Source organism: Pogoniulus pusillus, chromosome 7 (genome assembly GCF_015220805.1).
Source record: "Pogoniulus pusillus isolate bPogPus1 chromosome 7, bPogPus1.pri, whole genome shotgun sequence".
NCBI classification, from domain to species: Eukaryota; Metazoa; Chordata; class Aves; order Piciformes; family Lybiidae; genus Pogoniulus; species Pogoniulus pusillus.
In genome coordinates this window covers 30,573,649-30,600,833 of record NC_087270.1, presented here as the reverse complement: position 1 = coordinate 30,600,833, position 27,185 = coordinate 30,573,649, and the positions used below count along the sequence as shown (strand labels likewise).

At 41.5% G+C, this 27,185-nt stretch overlaps 1 protein-coding gene across 3 annotated transcripts in view; it reads right to left on the bottom strand.

Annotated features, from left to right (window-relative positions):
- Nucleotides 1-27,185, bottom strand: part of HS1BP3 (HCLS1 binding protein 3) — a 52,473-nt gene that overhangs the window by 13,672 nt on the left and 11,616 nt on the right. For all 3 annotated transcript variants that reach the window (XM_064146390.1, XM_064146391.1, XM_064146389.1), the window contains 2 exons: nucleotides 19,251-19,458; nucleotides 16,732-16,939 (listed from right to left, as the gene is read on the bottom strand). In XM_064146390.1, the coding sequence (XP_064002460.1) occupies nucleotides 16,732-16,939; nucleotides 19,251-19,458 (416 nt within the window). The remainder of the gene's footprint in view (nucleotides 1-16,731; nucleotides 16,940-19,250; nucleotides 19,459-27,185) is intronic.

The following is a 27,185-nucleotide window of genomic DNA, read 5'->3' as shown; positions in this document are numbered from 1 at the left end:
GCCTGAGTATTACTTTGCTCAAGTCCTCCATTAGCATCTTCTTCATACATCACATTCATAACCTTGGCATCTAACATTTTAAAACTACCTGCATCCAGCTGGCATTGATATTTCTTTGTTGTTGAAACAAGTAAGCCTTGTAAGATCACTCTAGCAAATTTTAGAAGTCTTAATAAGAATGGAAACAGCTCTAAAGATTATGCATCCTTTGTTGAGCTAAACTTATTTATCCAGTTGAGCTCACTGAAGCACAGTGAAAAGTATTCAAATAACACCACTGTCTTTTGCTCTGAGTCCAAAATGAGCCAAACTGCCTCATAAGTGATTGTAGATAAAGACTAGCCTCCTGGCTGATATGGACCAAAACTGGATGACCAGAAGTTAGGGTTTACGGATGCACCTAGTCAGGCTACTGGCACCTTTGACAATCCAGCTGAGGCTCCTAGTTCCCTAACAACTCTCAAACCATCCAGAAAAATGTCAGCAAAACCCTCTATACAGAAAACATTCAGTTTCAAACCTAACCTATTTTTTTAGTGCAATTCTCATCCTATTGTTTATTGACACAGCGCAGGTCACATGTTTGGCAGCCTCCGTGTCTCCCTAGTGCATCAGTAATGCAGAAAAGCTTCTGTCTGTACAAAAATGTGACAAGGAGGACTAAGACACCCCAAAAGTCAGAAAATGTCCAGATTTATATGTGTGATAGCTGCATTTTGAAATATTTGATCTCCAGACCCAACACTTTGTGACACACATTTTAAGTGGGCATCTCTTGTGCTCCACAGACAGGAGTCCCTAACCCTTCTCACTATTGAGTTAAAATAGTGAGACTTTTTCAGAGTATAAATATTCTTAATTTAGATGTCCATGGAATTTTACAGGGAAAGAGCTCACTAATATAAATGGATATCCCAACCCTTACAAACTTATGAACAAAAGAACCACTGCTAAAATAGCAGCAATATTAACACATCTTTTTGAAAACCGTTTCTGAAAAACAAAGAACCTATACACCAGTTCATGTAGAAAACAAAATGTCATCTCCTTCTTTCTTTTCATTCAACAGTCCTCATTTTCCAAAGCTGCTTGATAACAGCAGACAGGACAAAAGAGGTCATTCTCATCTGCTTTGGGCAAGGGATGCCAAATAGAAATTCCAAGCCCCTCAGCTCCTCGCAGCCTGACTGGTAAGCACTAAGCCATCATGACAAGTGCTGGCTGCAGGCATATTTTACCTCACACAGTAATCTTTTTTCTTGTGAACACCACAGTAACTTACAGCGTCTAGGCATTTGCCAAAATAAAACAATGCATAATAGATGGAATAAATATGCTATTAGAAATCATTTCGAAGAAAAGCATTCAGGCGCAGGCAAAGTTTCTCCTGCTAAAGGCCCCACGTTATTTCAGCCTCAGACTATTGTTCCAGGAGAGCAACAAATGAAAAAGAAGGTCTCAACAGATGTTGAATAGTTCAGCTCCTATCTAGGGACATGTTTTTGTGGAGAGATTTTTCTGAAAGGCCTACCACTCAGGAGTACCTTTTCTTCCTAAATGAAGCCAAGCTGGTTTTGTAACCTGTTGTCAAGCTTTCTGACTAGATCCTTTTTCAACAAAATCTGACAATGAATGGCAAAACCACAAAAGGACAACTTTTGTGTAGTATACATACAGCTCATTAGCAATAAGCACAGAAACACTGCCTAAAAGGATTTCAAGTAGGTAACAACATACAGAGGCATTGGTACGCCTAGCAAGTCCACAAGGGCTACAGAGTAGATTGCAAAGAAAGAAATTTAACATAAAGGAAATGGCATTAGTGTTTTCCTTTGACTTTCTAGACTAAACCAGAATGTGAGACTTGCTGAAACAAGTTAAGGGCGACAAAAGACAACTTTCAAAATATAATCACAACTAAATTAAACCCCAGCAATGACACTGGCCCAGAACAAGGCAGTCATAAATTGTCGGGGTACGGAGGCTGGCGAGAGGCGAGATCGGGGTACTGACGACTCAAGACAGCAGCTTCTAGGCATCTGTGCATCAGTACATCAGTACAACTTTATTAGGGTAGTGCAGTGTCTTATATAGTGCTCAGAGGAGGTGTTTCCAGCCAGCCTGGGGCTGGCAGAAGTGGACAGTACAGATTGGCCCCAAGTTATGTGTAAGGCAGAGATAGGTTACCTGTGGTAAACAACCTGTGAGTACCACCCAGGGGGGCTGGCCAGGGTCAGCCCCCTTGGGGCTGCGTCCGCCCCGGGGGCTGGCAGATTCCACCCCCTGACAGCTGTGCGTGGGTTGCTCATGGTTGCCAGCTTAGGCCCCTGGGAATCAGTAAGACCCAAGGACACTTCCCATCACAGGGCCTGATGTTTACATTTCATGCTCCGCTGCAGGAGAAAGCTTCCCACAATAAATAAAATTGCCAACAATGAAGTGAAAAGGCAAAAAATACTCACTAGTATTTCAGGTTTCACAGTATCACAGTATCACAGTATCACCAAGGTTGGAAGAGACCTCATAGATCATCAAGTCCAACCCTTTACCACAGAGCTCAAGGCTAGACCATGGCACCAAGTGCCATGTCCAATCCTGCCTTGAACAGCTCCAGGGACGGTGACTCCACCACCTCCCCGGGCAGCCCATTCCAGTGTCCAATGACTCTCTCAGTGAAGAGAGAGTCCTCTGCAAAGAAGCACAAAGCCACTTTCAGGGTTTCGGAAAACAGTGAAATAGGTCTTATCCTGGAATTTAAGTTAGTGATATACATTTTTGAACATGCAATACTAGATAACATACACTAATGTGTTTTGGGAAAACAATGCCCAGGCATCTTTCTGCACTCTGGATGTAACTAATCAACACATTTTATAACTTCAGGGATGTTACAGAGGGCTAAAAAGAAATATTTAGAAAAATCATATTTTAAAAAGGAGAAGAGTTAGAGGAGTACAATACAAAGAAGTATATGGGCTGGTAAGCAGTGCCTTGATGCTTGGTGAGGAAAAGCAGGTGATTAGATATAATCACCAAGTAATTAAAAAAAGCATTAATTACTAAAGTCTTGGCATGATGCCACACTGGCTACACAGGCTGATCATGTGCAGGCATTTAAAGCCTGTCTTTGGTAAAGTCGAGGCAGCATAGTTTCCAGGCAAGCAAACTCAGAGCATCAGAGTGTTACTTTGTGGTAGAGCTAGTTTATAACTTAGCATAGCATGGCAAGATGCAATAAGGCAGCAAGGCAGTATGCTGCCAGGGACAGAAAGCAATAGCAGCAGGCAATGGGCACAAATATAACATGAATACAATGGCAGAGCACACACTGTGTTTACCTGCTCATCTCTTTTTATCAATACAGCCCAAGACTAATGGCCTTTGGACACAGAATAGCCAATCAGAATGGCAGTTAGCCAAGTTTGACCATATTAGGTGAAGCCATAGGCTTGCTTTACCCAAATTTGGGAAAAACACAGGCCTTGCACAAGGCAGGCACAAGCTAAGTGTGTGTACCTTGTTTACCACAGGATGCAAACAAGTCTGGGCAGTCCAGAGTCCTTAGACTCAGTGTCTCCAGGTTCTTTGTTTTCTTCAGTGCAGTAGCTTCTCCCCAAAACAGAAGGAGGGAGAGCAGAAAAATATGTCTGGGCAAGCTAGGACATGTATAAGTCTATTTTGGCCTGTTCAAGCCTACCACAACACTACACTTGACAGTCTCCTAGACTCCCCCTTGTGCTCCTCAGGACACCATCTACCCTGTGCTGCTGCCTCATGTGAATTCCCTCCTCACTGCATGCAAAAGCAGAACGGGTACAAGAACCTAGACTGTAGGAACAACTCCAGCTTTCAACTGCCTGTGAACAGAAAGTTCTCAAATAGATAATGTAACAACAGAGGATGATTGCATGAAAAAAAAACTCTGGCTTCTCTAATCCTAAAGGCTCTGTGTAAAGCTGTCTGGAGGGTGCCTTCCTTTTTTTCAAAGACCCACTCTCATTCTACAGAAAACTTCTAGAAAACTGCAAATGATGCTTTGAGCTAGAATTTTACCTCATGTGCCTGTCACACTACATCTAGAGAGCTTATGAAAAGCCAGGGAACGGCTGGTTATCAAGGCAGTGAGATTTCAGCAGTAGCCAAGCAGGATTTGCACTCAGAGGCAGGCAGCTTCAAAAGCGCTGAGTCTCTCAACTGATCCATGATGCAGCCTGAGGAGGGAAGATGGGGCTGAGCCTAGTTTCTCACTGTCTTCCCTCCCCCACATCTCACAGTTCACAGAGGCCACTCTTTTCTCTTGGCTATGCTGTGGGTAAAACAAACCTCTCACTGCAACACAGAGATGGCTCCATAGGAAATAAAACAGAGAAAGACACAGTGAGACACTGTCAGAGCTAAATGATACCACTGTTGCAGACACATCCCCATGCTCTAGCTGCTGCCTCTCCTGCCAATCACAAATCAAAAGAAAATGCATTCTTCCTGCCTAGAAGCTTCTTGAGTTTTTTTTTTTTTTAACAGAGGTAAGATAAAAGTGCTCTGGGTGATACATTCCCCAGGCCACAGATATACCTATCAGAGGAATTCCACTTCTTAAGTTGCAGATGCTGCTTGAGGTCAGACTGTAGGAGCAGTCACACCAGGGAGCACCAAACCCACAAAACTCTCCCTCCTAAGCAAGACAGTGGTGCTGTGCAGTAGCAGCTGCCAAAGGGCTTTTTTCTGCTGCAAGCAAAAAAATAGCTGACTTAGTTCTGCCTTTTTTTAATTGGATTCCTATTTATGTTTTTATCGCTAACTGGACTGACTTTGCAGCACACAAGCTTTTGCAGCAAAAGTAATTTCAGCTGCCTGTCACACTGAATGGACAGGTTCAGTTGGAAAGCACTGTGAGCCCTTGGTGGATCACAGTGAGGCCATGCACCGAATCACAAGGAACCCACAAACAGGTGAACAAAAGGAGAAGAAAGCAATCTTTACAAGTACCTGCACAAGACACAAGTTGAATCTGCACATTCAACTCAGTGCTGGTGTTATTTAGCAGCCATAATAATATTCTAAAATCATAAGCAAAATCATTCCTCTCCTATTGGCAAAATACCTGTCATAGCTCAGCTCACCCAGTGATGCTTGCTATTCCCACAGCACTCTTCATAGATGACAGATGAATAATCTTAGCAAGGCCTCCAACTAGCATCTCATATCTCCAGAGAACTATGACCTGACACAAGTGACACAAGCCTGTAGATTCACCCAACTGATTCATTGCAGTCTCTGCTCTTTGCTCCTACTTAGCCACCTGATAATCTGATACTGTCAGACATCCCCCTTGGGGTTTGCTGGATTAGAAATGCCAGAGATTCACATGCTGCAAGGGATGCAGAAGGAAAAATGGTTCAGAGAACACAGCCTGTGGGTAGGAATGCTGCATAATGTCCCAGGCTCTCAAATGCCAGCCAATGTGAGACCTCAGGCTCGTATGAGGATGTATAGTGGCAAGTCCATGGTGCTCTATTAGCCCAAGGAGAGCTCTTTCCAGGATTTGATGCTGTTGACTTGTAGTGTGAGTTTGGGCAGGAAACTTAATCCTTTGGGCCAGTGTGCTGACTCATAAATCTTAGATGGCCTCTCCAAGCACACTGAAGCGATGCCATTTTACATCAGCACAAGGGGTAAGACAGGTTGGATTACATCTCCCACCACCTCACAAGGGCAGCCAATGCTTATTGTCAATGGACTGTAATGGTTGGATAGCCCTCAAACACCTTACAATCTTTTAGAATTCAGTCTCTGCACCTCTATGTAGCAGGGAATGTCAGCATCCTTCTTTACAGATCAGGACTGAAACATGGTCCTGAAAAACAGAAGTGAGCTGTCTGCAGCCTAAACAGGATGCCTTTGGAAAAAGGAATTGAAACTAATTCCCCTGAGCCCTTGTCCAGCAGTTCTCAATCCTCATCCCATATTGTGTGGCACTGCCTTTGTCTCTTGGCAGAACCTCTGAACAAATAAAAACAGCTCCACCAAGGTCACAGTTTGCAGTAACAGCCCCTGAGGAAGGAAGCAAGGGTTAGCCCTCAGGGCCTCTTAAGAATGCATTTTGCTCTTTTTCATATTACAGAAATAGCTGGGGCCATGGCTCTGTCACTCATAGCCAAGATGAGAAAAACGGAGGGCTCAGAAACAAGTTTGCAGGACAAGACTGTTACACAGAGCAACAACCTCTGCTGGCAGATAACCCATCACACAGATGAAAAATGAAACATCGTTAGTAAATGGGTCTAGATTATGTTGTGAGGTGGGTTTGAGGGCATGACACCATGTTTTGTGTTTTAAGATGCCTTCGAGAACACCTCAGATGCTATTGCAGATGAAAAGCAATAAAGCAAGGAAGAAAGAAGCTTGGAAATCTTCCATTATAACCCACTCTGACCAGTTTGTCTATTGTGCCAAATAAGTAGCAGTTATTACAGAAAATCATGGTTCAGAGAGCAGGGCCTCAGAAAACAGCTGATAGTAGTGAAAACTCCAGTCAAGTACTTTTCTGAGCCAAATGACACACCACAGGTCACATGGCCAAACTGTCACACTCCAAAACAGGCTGGCTGCACTCATCCAGTCCTGGGCGACCTCCCAAGCTGCAACCACCATCATCCGTAAGTGCTAGCTGATAGGAACCACAGCAGCCAGCTGCATACTTGCTGCGAGATGCCCTTGGTGTTTTCCAGTCACAGTGAATCCTTAATTGTCAGACATACACTCAGCACTGCCCGCCAGCCTCATTACAAGGCCCCAGTGGCTCCAATCTTGATTACTAAATGTGACCTCCTCCAGGCTGCCCTGTTGACAACAAAAGGCAACATCTATACTAGGAAATAAAAATTATGGGGGTTTGGGCCAAGATAACAGGAGTCAGTATCTTTCTTGTGAATTTTGAGCACACTTCCTGACATGAATTTGTCCCTTTCCCAAATGATGCCTGGATATAGTATAAGCTCAGGACCTTTCCTGTTTTGGATGTGGCCAGCTTGCTCTAGGGAGTGGAAGGATTTAGTTATTGAACAGAAGCTACTTCATCCTTGTTGGCACAGAGCAAGACTACAGTTCCTGTCTGCTTTTATTTTACCAGTTTAGCCACAGTCAAATCACCTACCACAGATGTGTGTTTCACTGTGATGATAAATCTTACTCCCCTTTATGATCTAATCATGCCTAAGCATCTCAGGCAACATGAAAAGTAAGATTTTTTGTCTTACCCAAAAATTTATGGAAGGTAACAGAAAAAATTCTTTCACTTCAATGACAATTGCCATTAACAATGATCTGCATTTCACATTTCTGTGCAAAGGGAACTTTTATAAAGTCAGTTTTACCAAAAGCATAAGGAAAGGTCTAACTTCTAAGTACTGTGATGTGACCTGAGAAATTCAAGTGCAGAATGAAGACCTACCATGTTCAAGTCATGTGTCTGTCCTAAAGAACATTCGCCTTCTTATGCCAGCACTTCAGATGATTCTGGATGTAGCCAGCTGCTGCAAGGGGCAGCAGCAAATTATGTGATTCCCAGGTGTATTAGTTAGTACCAGCCTGGAGGTACAATGGCTAATTCATGTACTTTTGGCAAAGCTTTGCAGATTACTTCCAAAAATGGTTTTCCAAAAGCCTATTCTTTGATCATAGAATCATAGAATCAACCAGGTTGGAAGAGACCTCCAAGATATCCAGTCCAACCTAGCACCTAGCCCTAGCCAGTCAACTAGACCATGGCACTAAGTGCCTCAGCCAGTCTTTTCTTGAACACCTCCAGGGATGGTGACTCAACCACCACCCTGGGCAGCCCATTCCAATGGCAAATCACTCTCTCTGTCAAGAACTTCCTCCTAACATCCAGCCTACTTCTGCAGCAGATCCAAGAGGAAAATGGAACAATGGCTTTAGTAAAGTCTACTGAATTAGGAACTTGACAGCATCAGATGAAAGGCAAAGCAAGTCTCCCATTTTTGTTTAAACTGAGAATACCTTCACTCTATAGACAGCTTCTTCTAGAGTAAGCAGCTCTGTCACACTTGCTGAAGAGAAAAGCAACAGGGCAGCTCTGAATCCATCCCTCATTAGCAGTCTGTCTCATCTACAAGCAGCTCACAGTGCCTGTTGATTAAAAATTTCCCGTGCCTCAGTGAAAGGAGCAGGCCAATCGATGAGGTAATGCTTTTTTATTCTAATTAAGGACTTGAGTCATCCTCAAGCCCATGAAGCAAAACATGTTTAAATCTGCCCAATTACATCATGTTCAATTCTATTTCGAAGCAGTAGTGGAAAGAAAAAAAAAGCACAATACTTGGTTCTGTCTAGCTACAAATTTATCCTGTATCACTTCTAAAGCATCTCCTGTCTCCTATGAACCTGTCTCAATTAAGTAAGGACTTGCTTAATATGCCTGCAGATTGGCTCACGGCAGCTTCTGCAAGTCGTCATCGATGCTTTAGTTCTGCACTGCTACAAAAGAGCACATATTGCTGTTAAACAGGATGGGAAAATCAAAAGCTGAGAGTCAAGTCAGAGGACTATGGGAATTGTTTGAAGACTGGTGCCAGCTAGTGGCTATGGTACTTCACTCCAGTTCCCGAACACTACTCAGCTTTACAATCCTCCCATACAGAGGGGAAGAGTGCTAAGGTTTATTGCTTTAATACATTGTAAACAATAAACTAGATCTACTAAAAATCCCAGGACATCTTTCCTAAAAGGAGACATACCTTCTTCAGCAAGTTGATCAAATTCCAAGCTGGTTATTTACATTTACATTGATGCAACTCTCCCTGCACTCCAGTTGAATTAGATGTTCTTTACTTAGCGTCTGACACTGGAATGAAGTGTTGCACAAAGCTATTAAGTTCTTGCTGCATTTTACCCAAGGTGTAGGTACATTTGTGTTCTGCTTGAAAACACTACCAGATGGGCATATGCAGTTGTAACATACACAGACTATAGTTATTTGCAGTCCTTTGGGTGATGGTGTAAACACAAATTTACTATTTATAAAACCCTTTAAAGTACATTCAGAGTTCTAATCAGGAAGAAAATTAAGCACATTAAAATAATTACTTAAACTCCTTCCCAAAGGATCCTCATGTTCCAGCTGTGCATGAACTGGAATCACATAAGTCAGCCACGACATCAAGACGACCACTGACATTTAACCAAGGCAACTGCTTCAACAAAAAACATGGGAAAACAATGACTGCATAATCATATGAGATCAAAAATCCAACCTTAGACCAGGAAACATGAATACAGATATGGACAGGGCTGGTATAGGGAAGGACTTCCTCAAGTTTTCCTTAGGTCAAGGAAATTACTATTTCCAAGACAAAAGAAAACACAGAGCAGCCCACTTTAGATCTGTGTTATGCATCCACTCTTCTCTAAACCTCTCTCACAGTTAGAGTGTCCTAGCTCAGATCCTGAGGTACATTTCCTTCTGATTGCCAAAAGTGGACAAAGTAGCAGGTTTTTGCAATCATCTGTCAAATATGTTCTCTTAAGGGAAGGCTTGCGCTTAGGAAGGATGTAACACTTGCTAACTACAAGCCCAGGAGTACAGAAACCCCCAGCTTTCTTGTGTGTGCTTACATTTAATTAGTACTACCACAAAACAGCAATAAGAGTAGAGGGCCAAGTCCTTCACACATCCAACTCAATTCCCCTGGTTAGAAAGTGCAACTACATAGGCCTTGGTAGAGTTCTCCCAAGGAGAACGTCTTCCAAGAGAGTGTGTTTCTTCCATTCAGAGCACACAACACAGAACAAATAAGGACGACTCTGTGAGACTCAAGGAATAAACATAGGTTTATTTTCTGTTAATCACTCTCAACCTTCCATTTGTAGTGGGACAGCAAGATTTGCAGTAAAGAAACATGTGGGAAGCTGTGCTCAAGAGATGAGAATGGAGGCACTGGAGAAAGGAAGGTGCTTTGCATGGGAATACAAAGTACCTATAAACATTTAAAAAGCTCAGGACAGACAAACGGAAGGGAATGACTTCCTGCAAGAAGAGCATCTCTGCCATCCTTAACAACTTGGTTAGGCTATAAGGTTGTAAAGCACTGCAGAACAGACAATTTATGATCAATAAGTGAGGCTTATCCCTTAACTGGATAGGTAATAACAGACTTGACCCTGCCTTTTCTTCTTTTTTCTCTCTCTATGATGGGGAAGAACACAGTAACAGACTATATCCTTGGTTTACACAAAAAAATCAACTGTCAGAAATGTTTCAGTAGAAGACCAACAGGATTGTTTACTGGGACTTTACAAGACGCTAATCTGACAGCAGCTGGATTGGAATAGTGACAAATACTCGTGTCACTTGGCAAAGTGACAGTCAAGCATGCCTTACAACCTAAGCTTCTGACTCAACAACTGACAGAAAATAAAGACCTGCCTGTTTAAATCTCTGAAGGATTCACAGCTGTGAGAACAGATACACACTGCTAGAAAAACAAGGTTCTTTTTTGTTCTTATTCATTGTTTTAGCTACCTGAATTTCATCATAGAAAAAATTACCTGTATCTTCTCTCTTTGATGTTTTGACACCTTCACTGTCTCTCAGCTAATGAGGGCAGACACAAGTGTTTCTGCTGGATTCAGAAGGGACATACCTGGCTAGACTAAAAGACAGTCATGAATTTTTGAATGGCTGAGGATTAGGAGGATGTCTGAGGAGCGGCATTCTGAGGAGCGGCAGGAGTACAGCCCTGCCAACCAAGGACCAGAAGGCAGAGCAGCTGAACACATATTTTGACAAGTTTGCTCCAAACCATCTGTCCAGCAGACAGGAGCTGTGCCATGACACCACTCCACCCTGCAGAAATTCTCTTCCTTGGAGATGAAAATCCATTGGCAAGCACTGCCCTCACCTATTACAGCTCTGGGCACTCCACCAATAAAACCACATGGAAAGATGATAAATGCAGGACTCCTCTTAATCTGATTTCTGCCTCTTCATCGGCTATTCTCAGCAGCCCAAGGCTTTTGGCTGAGGAAGCAAGATCAAACATTGCCACTCATCTTTCCTTCCAAGACAAAAGATTGAAACTATCCTAGGCCCTGGATGCCATTAGGGGTTTGGGAGACATGCAAGTATAGAACACAATCTAGAAACAACTGCTGGCTTCTGTGCCAACCTACCTCCTCCTGCAGCCAGCCTGGCTCTGCGTGACTTTGGCAAGTCCAGGGCTGGCTTCCCAACTGCTCCTTCCCTGCCAATCTGTTGCTCAAAGCCATTGCCCATTTAATCTGCAGACAGAAAAGGCCCCTCACCCTTTAATACTCTTCTTACTAACTAAACTCAGGAACAGCAAACCTCTGGCACCAGAAGTGGTTGAGCTTGACCCCAGCAACAACTAGGAACAAAGCTTTTAAAAACCTTTGGCAGCAGGCTACCAAAAGGTCATCTCTCAACAGCCCCATCCCTTCCGCACTATTGTCAGGACTTAGCTCTGTCTGTGTTTAAACACAATAGATGCAAAGCTTCCACCTACCCACGTGTCTCTATTCCTCTGTCAAGACACAAACTGTATGAGAAGAAGCTACAAAGGGAAATCCTTCGAAACAATAGCAAAGGCAGAGAATGGAGACAAAAATCCTGCAGGACCCACCAGGAGACAGAAGAGCTCCTGTCTGGGGAATACTCACCTCTGGACTCTACGTAGTTTGCCAGGACAAACTAAGAGCTGAGGGAAGATATGCTGTCACTGAAAGATTTAGGGAGGCAAAAGAAAAAGGACGGAAGGGAGGAACTGCATATGGAGGAGAGGCTCCTGTGAGGGCTGCAGAGATCTGATGAGGACAGGAAAGGAAATACAGGAAAAGGTGGTTTCTTCCAAGTTGGTGAACAAATATTACCTCAGAAGTTAATTGTGGCTGAAGAAATGCATAAACTGAAAGGGCTGCATGTCCATGAAGTAGTCAAGCTCCTTCTGCAAAAGTGTTGCAGAAAGCAGGTTCTGGTTCATTTTAATTAGCTGCTGTCCCAGTTTAATAAACTAAATACAAATACAAAACTAATTTATTTTAACTACAAAGTGAGAGAGAAAGATGCTAAAGCTCTTGGCTTCAAACTGCAAGCAAAAAAATTGCATAGTTCATCTGCAGAGGGAGAAGACAAAACTCAATTCAGTTACTGTGATGTGTTTTAAAAATTGTTTTGATTCAGAGCTAAAAATGCCTAACTTCACCCTGTTCAGATCAAGTGAAAAAAATCCCAAACTGGTTGTTTTCTAGAGAACCCTTAGGGCAGACTTGGAGCAAACACAGCAGCAGGCAGGAAGCTAACACTTGTGGGCAGAGGAGCTCAGGGCCATACTACTTCTTTTTTGTAATTCCTTCACACCCTGGGCCTGAATACAGGCGCTCAGTTCTAAATTCTGCTATTAGGACAGTCTCTGGTACTTCTCTGCCATGGCACAATCTGCATTCTCCTACACCATCCTAATCATAGCTTAGGAGGCAGCACAGGGCAGCCACCATTTTCAGTGGGCATTCTGAATGTGGCAAACACAACTTGCCAGAAAAGAGACTCTGATGGTATAGACATGGCCAGAGGCTGCTCAGTCAGCACCCTGACACAGATGAGCTAAGTACAATTGATGCTGATCTCAATTCCTGCTTCACAAAGCCATCTTCACTCCATGCAAATCTTCTCTCAAACCACTGGGAAAATTATGCCTTTTCCCATTGTAGAATTTCCAGTAAGAATATCCCAGCTGCAAGTGAATAGCTTTTCCATCTTGCAGCCGTATTCCACGCTCTTCCTTTCAGAGGATTAGCCTCTTTAGGATCTAGTATTCTTGCTTCTTTTATTCCTGAAGGCATTCCAGTTGGCAAAACTTCTGCAATTGTGAATAGCCACAGGGTACTTTTGCAATTTACGAGGAAAATCCTTAGAAAGAGAGACCTGTTGAAAGATACTGCACCTCTAAAGCCCTAAATGTACTGTCAGAGCACCATGGTAGCCTACTAAGCACTTAAAAATATATACCTGTAAATGCTGAGATAGATTTAGAGAAAAGTGGTAAAGAGCAGTACTGCACTCACTTTAAGGAGAACAAGAGACAAAGATTAAGTCAACATAACTATATTGTCTCTACAGTATGGAATGAAATATATTACTGATTTCTCATTTATGAAAGGATTAAACCATTTCAACACAGGGATATTCTAATGACCATGGCTTACCAGCAAATAAAAATGCTAACTTGAAAAAAATAGTTTACCTATGACAGCCTTGTGACTGTATACTTACAATGCCAAGAAAAGTGAAAGAGAGCTAGAAATGTGCCACTGCTACAAAAGTAGGTACACTGTATTAATTCCTTGCTGCACAGCTGATGTCAAAGGACCATCTAACTCCACATTAGAAGTGCCTGTTCTTACAGGACATATATATTCTGTACAAAGATGAAAAGATTTCTACAAATGTTAAGGAAAACTTGCAGAACAACTGGTGATGATACACTAGAATAGAAGTACTCCAAACTATCAAGGAGAGTAGAAAGTATACCATGTTAAAACATACTTTAAAATTAACTCCAACACTGCACCTCACAGATGTAACCTAATTTTGAGTACCTTTTATTCTAGGAAGGACCAGGCCTGGGTTGTAGCCAGGTAGGGGTTGGTCTCTTCTCCCAGGCAACCAGCAACAGAACAAGGGGACACAGTCTCAAGTTGTGCTGAGGGAATTATAGGCTGGATGTTAGGAGGAAGTTCCTCACAGAGAGAGTGATTTGCCATTGGAATGGGCTGGCCAGAGAAGTGGTGGAGTTGTCATCCTTGGAGGTGTTCAAGAAAAAACTGGCTGAGGCACTTAGAGCCATAGTCTAGTTGACTGGCTAGGGCTGGGTGCTAGGTTGGACTGGATGATCTTGGAGGTCTCTTCCAACCTGGTTGATTCTATGAAATTCTATGATTCCTTATCTGGACAAGAAAAAAGAACCAGAGAATCAGAGACAAGGCCCAGAATCACCCTGCTAACTAAGAGAGCAAGTTTTCGTGAACAAAAATCACACAGCAAAGAAATACAAAGTTTGCAGACCATCATTTATGGCCACAAAAGCTGAAGAGCAGAACTGGCAAGTGAGTCGTCCACTAGAAGTGAAAGCACAACTCAGACATAGCCTTGAATGAGACGAAGAGAATCCACACAACTGAGATACTTCTTCCAGGCAAAAGAAAAAAAGACCATTAGAAGTGTCCACCTGGATGATCACCAGCAGTACTGAACTATAAATAACAGATATAGTTTAACATTTTACCTCTAAAGCAAATACATTTAACTGGATATCTCGTTGTTCAGCAGCACAGTAGCAGTGCTGGGCCAAATCCAAGTCACAGCCTTTTGGCCCAGGAGGAAAAATTGTTACCAAATGAAGCATGTTGACAACATATGGAGGCCTGTGCTACTGGAGCAGTTTCATCCCCATCCAGAAAGGAAAAAAACAACTGTGTAATATTATGCCAAACACATGATTTAATTTAGGGCAGAGCTCTGCTGCTCAAAGTGCCTTGGACACTGATACTGTTTGGAACAGACTGGCTTTTTTTGGTGCTGACTTCACATTTTTTAAAGTCTTTTTTCACAGGGGAAAGGATTGTGGCTTATTATATTTTCTTAACCTGTTAGGCATTAGGGAGCCATTTATTACTTATTTATCCAGTCCACATTACCTCCTTTGTTACTCATTCCCAAGTAGCTTCAAATGCATACAAAGGAAGAAAGCAGTGAGGCCTCCAAGCACCCTTTTAAAGTATATAACACCCAACATTTTAATGGGCATAGAAGACATCCTAAAACAGTCATCCAAGAAATGCTCATCCATTAAGAGCAAGGCTCCTTCCTTTGGCCTCTTACCTAGACACCTGTTATTAGAAGTCATAAAGCTGGGATACAGAGCTTATGTCCAATCTGATCTTTATTAATGTGAATTAAAAATATCTTCCATAGAAGCAGCATGAGTAACAAGAGAGCAGAGAAAATGTAAAATTATATTCAGGATTCTCATTTCCACTTTCATGTTTCTGCCTCAGCACTAAACATGTGAGATTTACAAAAATAATAAGTATATATGAAGACTTTTAAAAATAGACACACAGCCGCTGATCTAGAGTGAAAAACATCTCATGCTGCAACACTGTACCAGTAAAGATCATACTTTTTACATAAATTAAGTTATTCTGAATCAATAATAATTCTCTTCTCAAAAGGAATGGAAGCAATAAGCTACAGGAGGATTTAACAACTAATCTTGTCATTCTTCAATGCATTAAAAACCAGAAATAATCAACTTTCAAATGCTATGTCAAACTGTGCAGAGCAGAAAAGCAAACTTCTTGCTTGTTTTGGCACAGAAAGTTCTTTGCAGCTCTTACTTGTTCTAAATCAGAAAATACAAGATTGCATTTGCTAACCAAATAGATCATTTTCCTATCCAAAAAAGGACAGCTTCTTTTGTGAACTTACCAACCAAAGAGCATTTTGTGGGAAGTACTGTTTTATCTAACTTCTCACTGTAAATAGTTACGAAACTTTTCAAAACTTCTCTTCAACAAAAGAATAATTTTGCTGCTGAGTAACTGTGTGTTGTCAAAAGAGTAATATTTAAAGTTTTCTTATGATATGCAAAGGATTAAATACTACAAGCAAAAAGGATGACTTCTGGACATCAGCAATTACATAATGTTGTAATAGCAGGGGCAAAGATCAAATAGTGCTCCCAGCATTAATTGCTGTAGATGACCTAACTTAGTGTGGAAGAGTTCAGAATAGAGGCTGGAGTGAATGATACCAGAGTGGCCTCTGGCTTCCTAGCATCAGTTACTGTCTATTGCTGTGAAGAAGCATTTTGAAAACAGTGCCTGGGTCCAAAGCCAAAGAACGTTCAGTAGTGCTTAGTAACTGTGAGTGACTGAAACAACTCGTCTGAGTCAGTCAGTGCTTACTAAAGATGAAGAACAGCTAAGCCTTTTCTACTTGGCTATCTGAAGCCTGAGACAGCCTAAAAAACAGTAAATTTATGCTAGTCACTGAGAAACTAAATTAGCCTCCAGGCTTCAGTAGTTAGGAAGGTTTTTGGGAATTAAGTGAGAAACTCTGTCTTGAAGAAAATAACTGTCTGAAAATTACTGGACAGGTAAGCAAACCCAGATACGAACATCAGCAAGCTTTGATTCCATTACTGTTTCTCATGTTGTTCTTGCTTATGCCTTTGCAGCATTAGCATGTGACACTTTCAGGCAAGTCAGAAAGGAAAGGCTATTTGTGAACATCTCAGGACAGAAATGTTGGCTCATTTAGTCTTTACACTGCTATAACTTTACCTCCTTGTAGACACAAGTGAGTTCAAATGCAGTTCTATACTGTAGACTCCAGAAGGGCACATCCGATGGACGGTGCAGTGCTCAGTAAAGTGCCTGCTGTAGCTGAGACTGTTATCAAGGCATTCACCATATCCCTCTGTCATTTAGATTTCCTGAGGAATGTAATAAAGAGGTACTACAAAGTGTGTTCTCTCTATTGAGGCACCTCCTTGGTGAACTGCAGTGGCCTCTCCTTCATGAAATGCAGCTCAAAGTGCTCAAAGGTGTAAAATGTTGAGATGAGGGGACACTGACACGGAACAGCCTTGTTTGTTCAGAAACTAGGTTCAAAACTAAATATAAAGGCACTACCTGATTATACCAAGAGGGTCTAAATCTTCTTCCTCTTCTTCCTCTTCTTTTATCTCCCCTTTTCCAGCATTTTTCACTGATGAAAGCTGTGAGATTAGGTCAGATGTCTTCTCTTTGAAAAAATCAAATGCCTCATTTTCTTCATCTTTCTCCTTGTCATCAGGAATGTTTCTACCCTTGAAGTCAGTGGCACTAGTAGATTTTGTTCCTGAAAAATATAGTAATACATGCAAAACGGTGTACATAAGATAAAAATCATGTTTAACTTAACACCCTGCACCTGTTTCTGATGGATTTGTTTGTGGAATGAAAGATAGGGTCAACTTTTGTGAAACTGTTTCACCATTCCTGACTGTCCCAAATATTCACTGTCTGATCTGTTTACTGATTTCAGGTAGTTAAGTAAGGAAATTCGGGAGAAATTAACATTGCAGTACATGGCTTATTTATGCTCCTGCTATAATTGATAGAAACAATAGAATTTTAGAGGTGATTCATCCCATCTAAACAAGCTTATCTGAGGTGGAGTTTCCCTCTGAAGTGCCTATTTCTTGCCACTGACTAGAGAGGCTGTAAATACTCTGCTTAAATGTAGATAGCTACTTTCACATGGCTAGTGGAGATAAGTCCATTTTGCTTTACTAATTTAATTCATTAAGGCTAATTAGAGCACTGGATGAAGAAGTTTTCACAACAGCTCTTCAGTTTACACCCAGAAATGAAGCCTGAAGTTTTGACTCCCTGCAGTATGGAAGGCCCATCTAACTTAGCAGCAAGATGAAGTGTGTTTTGACCATCTTCTCACCACACTTGTTACATGCAAAGCAAAGCCCTGGAGAATGAAGAGAGAACTATTCCTTGCTGTGGAGTTTCTTGTCATTCAGGAAAGCAGTTTAAAGCAGTGAGACCAGATACAAACAAGCTAGTGAAAACCATGATGGACAGAACTCATGGTTTCGTCCTTTGCCTGTTAAAATTGCATGTCTCATTCAGCTTTTCACACTTATATTTGCAACCTCATTTAGGGCAGATTTAATTGACTAAATGCAGGTGCCCACACCAAGCAAGTGGTCTTACACTCCTCTTTTAGAGGACAGAGTGTTGGTCAGGGTCACCAGTGAATGCTAGGACAACTATCTCATTTCCACAGTCATTTGTGGTTTACCTTGTTGATTATCCCTAAATACCTCTGAATATGTCTCCAGTATCTGTAAGAAAAGCGTACACAACTATCTTGAGAATCTGCAGAGCATGTATTGAATTCCATCAGTTTGCCAGGATGAGACTTCTACTACTCTAAGATAAAGATTTCAATTAATAGGTCACATCATTCAAACCCAATCTGCCCACAGCCCAGACTAATTCAGCTGTATGCATGAGCACCACAGTTAGGTTAATCAGCACGCAAAGGTTAATTGACATGAATTCTGAGTTCTCTGTGCAAAGGATCTGCTTTCAAGAGAATGCTGTTAAACAAACAAACAAACCCAACCAAACAAGCACAACAAAAAAACCACCAACAACAAAAACAACACCAGAAAACACCCACAAAACCCCTCCCAAACAACCCATTCAAATACCTTACTAGCAAAAAGATTTTACCCCCTTTGACTTTATGAAGCCACCAGTTTCACAGAACTTCTCAACTGGACACACTTGACACTTTTGTAAAATTGGCTGCTCACACAACTTCACTTCCTTAAAACTAACAATACACTGAGAATCTTGCACAGCATCAGGCTGGAGTATTCTCTGCTCAGCAGCTCTTAGCTGAATTAAAAGCAGAGAGACCATCTGCTCCATTCATTCAGTGACTCCCTGCTATGCCCAAGGAAGATAAGAAAGAGACTACATGAATCACTGTAAGAGGCAGCAAGAGCTGGCCATGAGGCAAAGGGAAAAAAAGATGGGGGGAAGGTCCCAGAGAATGAGTTTATCTTGTTTTTTAACTAAATCTCTCTCAGATTAAATTATTTCCTTTAGGAGCCTCTTCAGCAAGGCCTAGCAATTTTATTAGGAATGTTAAATGGCCAAAACATGGAACGGTTGATCACTAAGTGAGACCCTGCACTGCCCCTTCAGGGTCCACCTCTCTACTGACAAAATATGATTATTTAGTCTTCTAAAGTTATGTTGGTGCCATGGTCTAGCCTTGGGCACTGTGGTAAAGGGTTGGACTTGATGATCTGTGAGGTCTCTTCCAACATTGGTGATACTGTGATACTGTGATACTGTGTATTCTGAATGACAGTTTAGGCATGTGCCTAAGGGCAATGAGAGATGGTGAGGCAGATACCTTCAGAACATGGATTGTGGTATCAACACTTCCAAATGTGTTCACTGAGAGAGGAAATCAGTAGCAAACATCACTGTGTAGCACTGTAGATGCACAAGAGGATATTTTCAGTGCCATCCATCATTCTGGCATTCTCTAGCTTCTGACTACCTGAGTCAAGAACTTAATAACATTTTTATCAAGCATATTCATAGGAGAGGGGATATTCACATCTTTTAGTTACCTAAAAACTCCAGTAACTCAGGACTTGTTGCTAAATCCTCATCTTTTGAGATGAATTTCATGATGTCGTTGAACATAGCTCTTCGTTCACAGATGTCAGATTCCCCCACAAAAAGAACTTTTCTAGGCAAGAGTGGGAGAGAAGTCTGTGGATATCGTGCTGCCAGTCTCTGGTAGAGCTCCTCTATCTCACTGTACTTCTTGGAAACCTGCAATGAAAAATGCTGCCCAGGTAAGCTTCTTTACAAGGGAGATAGGAACAACAAAACAGCAGGTTAAGAGCTGTGAAACATTAACCCTGGAAACTGAAGTGGAAAAACATGCATTACCAAGAAGCTTTATATATAGTCTAGTAAAAGCATGTTATCTACACAGTGACTCCCCAAGCATTGTTGCTGGTCTTCTAATTCTATAATTAAAATCTGCTCTCTAATGGAACTAAAGTTCATTGCCAGATACCTAGCATCTATTTTTCTGAGTCATCAATTAAGGAAACACTGGATAAGTCACTGCTCCAGATACTTTTCTCTCACAGCAAAAATTCTTGTTCACTAAAAACGAGCTATAAAATGCCCATCCCTGAGAGATAAGAAGGAAGAGAAACTTAGCCAGCTAGGTATCTGATGGAGAAAGCAGCCTGTATCTTTTCACCCTTGAGCCAGAAGACTTGTTTATCAGTCCTGGTCAGCTTCAGTGCCCTTCTGGTTGTTAAGACCTAAAAATGGCACATTGGCTGCCGTGCAGATCCCTTAATAAAGAAATTGAAGGGCAAAGACCTCAGCTGATCCCTGACTATTCAATTCATCCGTGAGGAAATAAAACTCAACAACTTGGCCATGTCCTACAGGTTCTCATACAGGGAGAAGATGCCAACAGTGAATGGAGTCATTCCTTCTGCAGACAAAGACAGGAAGCCTGAGGAAAAATAAGACTCAAGATATTATGAGGAAAGCAATATCCATGGGAATGTTGGCTAGAAATGGTGTGGATTCTATGCCACATTCAGTTTTGAATTCATTACCTTAAAAAACATTACAGAAGCCTCACACACAAGCAAAACACTCTAAGTGACAACACAGGCACAATGGAGTGACTGTCATGCTTGCAACTGTAGCATTATACAGACAATATACTTGTCATGCCCCCATAATCTATGAATATGGTCCAATGAATACAGAGCTGGATTAAAAAAAATAATCAAAAACCTAGTGACAGTGGAGTGTGTATGGCACAGATCCTCTACTAGAGTACAACTCTTACCCTCCTGTAACACACTAGTGAACTCTAGTGGAGTGAATTCTAATTTATACTGCAAAATAAAAAATGGTAAGACTCAAGCACCACCTCTTCGGATGGAAGGAGGTAGAGTTCCTCCACCAACACAGTGATGAAAGAAAGTCAACAAAAAGCACAGAATTAAAGGGGAAATGACTTACAGATTAACTTAGAATCCATAACCCACATCTCTACTAGCAAACTAAACAGTATTGGACGTATTCACAAGAGCTGGAAGCTCACAGTGTCTGTCTTTTAGAAACTTCATGGCATCTACTGGAACCTGACACAGTCCAGCACAGTTTTGATTGAGCAGCTAGCACTTTCCTTGACAATTTTTCATTCCAAGATTTAGCCTAGTGCAGAAATCACACAGTAGCTAGTTTGGGTATCAATGCACATTGTAAATGGTAAGAAAGTTTTATGAAGCCAGACTGTGGTAGCTGCCCTCTGAGCCAGAGAACAGGTCCTGATCTTAACAGACACATCTCAATTAGTTTACTAAATTACATGCAGACATAAAGAGCAATAACCACCTTAACTTTCATGCTTCTCAGCCTTTTGCAGTAAGTATCAACTAAATTAGCTGATTTGAAAAATATTTGCATTGCGGCTGTACAATGTTCACTAGGTGTTCAGCATTCAGACACAAAAAGCAAGCAGCTGTAAAAGAAATACCTGAAGCAAAAACCCAAGCCAGAGTAGACAGAGGAATAAAACTTGCTAACTTTAGATTTGTCTCCTGTAAGTAATGCAGGTAAGTGTGAGCAACACTGAGCTCCACATGAAAGATCTGGCATGTAATTCATCAGCCAAGCACTAAAGTGCTGGCAATAAAAAGATCTTCCCAGAGTAAGACAACCCTCTCTTTGAATGATACCCCAAAAAGAGAGGACATAAATTCTGGAATTCCTGAATTGCTACATATTTATAATTTGCTAGGTCTCAGTAGCACTCTGAGCAGAGCACAGTATTAGAGCCCCTCCCAAAAATATTGTGTGAGCACAAACATAAAGGCAGAGAAGAATTCACTGGCACATTTGACAAAGAATAAACAATATTATCTTCCATTCAGGAAAAAAAAATCAAGTCTGATGCATGAAAAATTTTTACAATGTAATTAATTTCAATAATAAATAACAAATTAATGACTGAAAGAATTGCAAGATAGCAGTTATTCAACAAGACTAAGTCAAAACAGCTTTAAAATACTCAAGAAGTAATGCTGAAATGAGACACACAAATTTATTTCTTTCCCCACTTAATTTTCATTCCTCCTCTATCAAACTCTGTAAATTATTCATAAATCTCAATTTATGTCTAATTACACCATTGAACCCAAAGTAAATGCAGACGCTTGCAGCCTATGGCTAATTGAGGCTTTGTGAATCTGTGTGGGCTTTGAACAACATCACCAACCATACAACACGAGAGCACACAAAGCCTGATAACACAGTATCCAAAGCACATTTAATACCGGACCCGAAGCCTGCAGCACATCGTGCAAGCAAGATCCGATGGTGCGGGGATGCCCTCTGCTGGGATAATCTACCACACAGGCAAGATGTTAAACCTCTAGCTTAAACCATTCCCTACTTGCCTAAGACCAATGCTGGCCCAAGCAAACCCTGCCAGCTGAGGCTCTTCACCTGCTGTCCCTCTAGCTCAAAACCCGGCTACTGCTGGCTCCTCTTCATCTTTGCTTAACATTACAGCCATCTCTGCCTTGGTTTTGGTGCTGGAAATGCAGCAGTAGGATTAGCTGAATCCAACAACCTCAGAGCAATGTATTTAGAACTACAGAATCACCTAAAGGTTTGGGTTGGAAGGGACCTATAAAGATCTAACCCCATCTCCACGGGGAGGGACATTTTCCACCATAAAAGGTTGCTCAAAGCCCCATTCAACCTGCTGTCGAACACTTCTGGGGATGGTACATCCATAACTTCTCCAGGGAACCTGCTCTAGTGTCTCACCACTCAAACCTTTAGAGTTTTAAAAGGTTGCCCTTTGTCCTGCCACTACAAGCTCTGGTAAAAACTCTCTCTCCACCTTTCTTATAGGCTCTATATTGAAAGTCTACAATAAGGTTTCCTTTGAGCCTTCTCTTCTCCAGGCTGAACAAACCAAACACTCAGCTGTTCTTCATAAGAGCAGTGTTTGAGTCCTACCACCAGTTTCATGCCTCTCTTCTGGATCAGCTCCAAAAAGTTCATGTCTTTCTTGTACTCCAGATGTGGGTGCAATGGTGGGGTCTCTACAAAACACCAGCCAGGCCTCACAGAGTATATTATCTCCAGTCAAGCCCCAAGCATCACACAGAACCTTCTCACACCTTTCCAGTCAGGATGTGCTGCTCTGCCACAACAATTTTGGACCCCTTCAATTTAGTGTCCTCTGACAATTTTCCAAGTGCATCTTCATGTAACAAAATTAAATCTTGCTTTTCCCGATTACTGTTGAGGAAAGAGGACAAAGAATCTCGAGCCACTGAGTCTAAAGACCTTGGCTTGCCCAGACTTGTTTTACTCCTGCTTATACCCTGTGGTAAACAAGGTACATACACTTGGTTTGTGCCTGCCTTGTGCAAGGCCTATGTTTTTCCTGAATTCGGTAAAGTAAGCCTATGGCTTCACCTAATATGGTCAAGCTTGGCTAACTGCCATTCTGATTGGCTAAATTGTGTCTAAAGGCCCATTAGTCTTGGGCTGTACTAATTAAAGAGATAAGCAAGTACAGACAGTGTGCTTGCTTGCTTGCTGTTGCTGCTGCTAGCCATCGCCTCTGCCTTATCGTGCTCTCTGCTTCTGGCCTTACAGCAGTATGCTTTGCTAAGCTATAAAATAGCTCTGCTGAATAACAAGCCCTGTGCTTTGGGATAGTTTGCCTGGAAACTTCTTCAAGTTTACCAAGAATAGGCAGCAAATGCCTCCATGTGATAGGCCTGCGTAGCCAGCATGACATTCATGCAAAGACTGCATGGGAATCCAATGTAAGAGAAAAATAACAAGCAGTGTGTAAGCTTCCCACAGCTTCAGGATGCCTCTCATGGGGAAGTAAAAGATAGTGGGACACATGGCCCAGGGGAAAAACAAGACATGATGTATGTTAAAAATGGGGCTGTATTCACCTAAATTATGTTAATGCATTGTTTGTATGATGAGATAAAAGGAGTCACCACGAGGGTGACAGGGGCCTTTCAGTCTTTTGCTTATGGTCTTCTGCCCTGCAAGGGGCCTGTGCTTGCACTGGCCTGGAATAAAAATCACCTGCTTCAATGCAAAGTGTGTCATTTCATTTGTGCAGTCTTGTTGCTGCCAGTAATGTGACATCTGCCAAAAGGGTAAGTACTGGACGGACACACAGATGTCCAGAGGAATCAGGACCAGGTCAGAGATCATCTGTCTCTTTTCTGTGGCATCCCTGTAAAGCCTGGGAAGAATCAGAAGTCCCAGTGGCTGACAAGACATCAACAGAACTCCCTGTAAGTGTTTTGGTACTGTCTGAAGCTGTAGCTAGCCCCGCAAGTCAGGAAATAGTATTTGTAAGTAAATACTCAAAGCCTCTACTAAATCTTCAGCAAAATTCTGTAATTGAATCTAATTGAATCCTAGCCTTCTGTCTTAAAGCAGAAAGGAGCTCCTTGAGTCCATCTATCTAGTGGACAAGTGGAATAACTAACCACAAGAACCTCTCTTCCAGTTCAATTGAGTTAAATGTTGTATTATTGCTAGTTATTTGTTCTAGATCTAGTTATTTATTTGCATGATGATTCCACGGCCATGCAAAGAACCAATTATTATTAAAATTAGTGGCTGGGGTGGGGGGTGAGACTCCTGAATATTGAAAATTAATAACAATATTAATTAAAAAAAAAACCACCATCTCACATCAATTAATTACCCCTCAATTACAGCTACCACTCGCAACCCTCTGAAAACAGCTGATGGATCCTACAGCCCAAAATGTCAAGTAAAAAAAAAAAAGCTGTTCTAAACCCCATTTTATCAATTCTATTAAATAAACAAAGTCCCTCTGATATTAATCAAATATTCAAGTATTTCCCCTCTGCTGCCTGTAATTGTCCTAGGTCTGGATCCTGCAATTAAACTTTCCCCTTCTGTGCTTCTGATTGAAGTCTGGGGATACCGTGAAGCTAAACCTCCACCACCTGTAAGTCAGCCCGAGTGCATGCACTTCAAGGAGTTCTGTCAAGTCACAATATCAAAGGCTCAATCTACTTCACTTCAAAAGAGTTAATCATGCAAATATAGCAAAGCATGTACATATCTGCCAGGTCAAGGCTCTATCTGCCTGTAACAATTAACATCCAACACAGAACTTAAAGGCAGACATGGATGGAATGAATTTTTTTTTTGCACCAGGAACAAATAAGTTCAATATGATCAAATATAGCTAGAAGGTTAAGAAAACCACCAGGAAGTTCAAAGCAAAAGTTTGCTGCTAATCCCTTCAATCTCATGCATGTGTCTTGCCCCCTTCTTCATAAGAACTTCATGCATGAACTACACACCAGAATGCCTGTAGGATATGAGCCTGGGACTCTCAGATGTGTATAGCAGAAATTGATCCCACTCAGTATTAATAGGATTTAACGATTCCTTTCCTTTTCATGCTCCTTTTAATGCCCCATTTCTGACCTCAAGCTTGTCTTCATATGCTTTATATCTACAGCAAGGTTTTCAACGAAATGGAGGTCTCAGAGCTAACTGACACACTAGAGAAGAGTACACTTGATTTTATTGTATTTCATGAAAAACTCACAGCTACTGTGACCTTCTTCTATCAAAACTCAGTTCTTAACACTGCCAGAAAATGGAGATACAGCACCACTGTCCTTTAAGACAACCACCAGCTTTAGATACGGGAATCAAAATCACTCCCTCTAAGTTTTCACTTGTATGCTCTCAATTCAAACCATACCAGACCTAATGTTGGTTGGTGACCGTGTAGGTATGTGGTATGGTAGATTTTAATTACATGATTACATGCTGTTCTCCCCATCTGTTTTGCCCAGTAAAAGAGCAAGAACTCAAGCATTTCTTTTTAAGCAACATTAATTCTTAACAGCTCCTGAACCTATTGCTACATCAAGCAGGGATTTCTCCCTCCCCCTCCCCATCATTTATCTTTACAACACACCTGTGTAGTCAGGAAATAACAACTCCAACGCACAGATTTCGAGGCCCACAGGAAGAAGGACAACATAGGCAAACAGGCAATGATGAAAACATAGATGAATACACACCCACATACTTATACTCCCTCATTTTATGAGAGGAAGACAGTTCTATAGCAAATTCCTTCCAAAAATGTGCCGTGTCTGTCAAACACCCTCGGGTATTTGTTCAGCTTTGAAAAAGAAAGAACTTGACTAACAAATATACTTCTAAAAGAGAAGCAATTAAACTGGGTCAGACAGAAAGAGGAGGCACTATAGGCTGGGTATATATTTCCTAATGCTAGGAAGAGAGAAGTTAATTGCTAAAAAGGTAAGGCATGGCTAAAAGAAATGAATTTAAGCAAAATGAAGTTTTTATTTTTCTCACAGAAAATGGCAGATCTACAGGCAAGAATTAAATATCACCTTTGTAGCAGTACCTCTGATGCAGCACCAAAGATAAAAACAATTTCATCTTTCAAAAGGACAAGAGCATTCTGAAGCTCTTTTATCAAATATAACCTCAAGGTAAAGCAGCTCTACAACCCATTTGCCACATTTTACAAATGCTGTTTTTTATAAATTAAAAAATCCCTCCAGTTTCTAAGAATTTTGATCTGAAAGTCATCACAGAAGTTTAATTTGGCTGCTAATGCCTTGCAAATGTTTCAATTCAAAATGTTGTGATACTGAGTAGTCCCATTAAGGCTGGGAAACAGAGAACTCTGGATTGTTTAAACTCATAGTACAGGCTAGTAACTCCACAGCTCACATCTGAAATACCTTTTTGATGCTCCTCTGATTTCAGTCAAAGGCCCTTAAGATCTCTCAACTCAGTGTGGTCTAAATCACAGCTGGCTTAGAAGATGCTTTTGTCATACTCATCATCCTCTTCCAACAGATACAGAGAAGCTATTCGAGCAATAAAGGCTGTGCATTTGCGTTGCTGTCCACAGTTGTTCACAGTCTAACACACAGAAAGCCAAGCTTATTGCATCCGCCTAGGGCACCAGAGTGTGGGGGCAGTCACTTCACCTGGAAGCAGATGGAGGTACAGCTAGACAAGGAGTATCAATTCAGTTAATATTTCAGGGAAAGAAAGAGAGAAGAGAGGAGGAAGAAAAAGAAAAGAAAATAATCTCAAAAAACCACAGACCTGGCTTCTGAGCTAGCCAAAATTAGATTACAGTAACCACAGCCAATGAAAATCCTACCACATCTACTTGCCTTCTTTAACCTACCTGTTACCTCAGGAAAGTAGCATTGGGCCCTTCCTCCATCCTCTCAGATTTGATCATTTCAACACTAGCAAAAAAATGTTCCCATGTTTCCTCTCCTATCCTGCTCCCACAGCTGGGAAGGCACAAAAGACACACTATTTCTTTTCCCTCCTTCAGATGTCTCATCTCTGTCTTTTAATACAAATTTTTATCAGCTGCCCAATGAAACCTCAGTCTTCTCTGCTGTTTCCAGCCACCT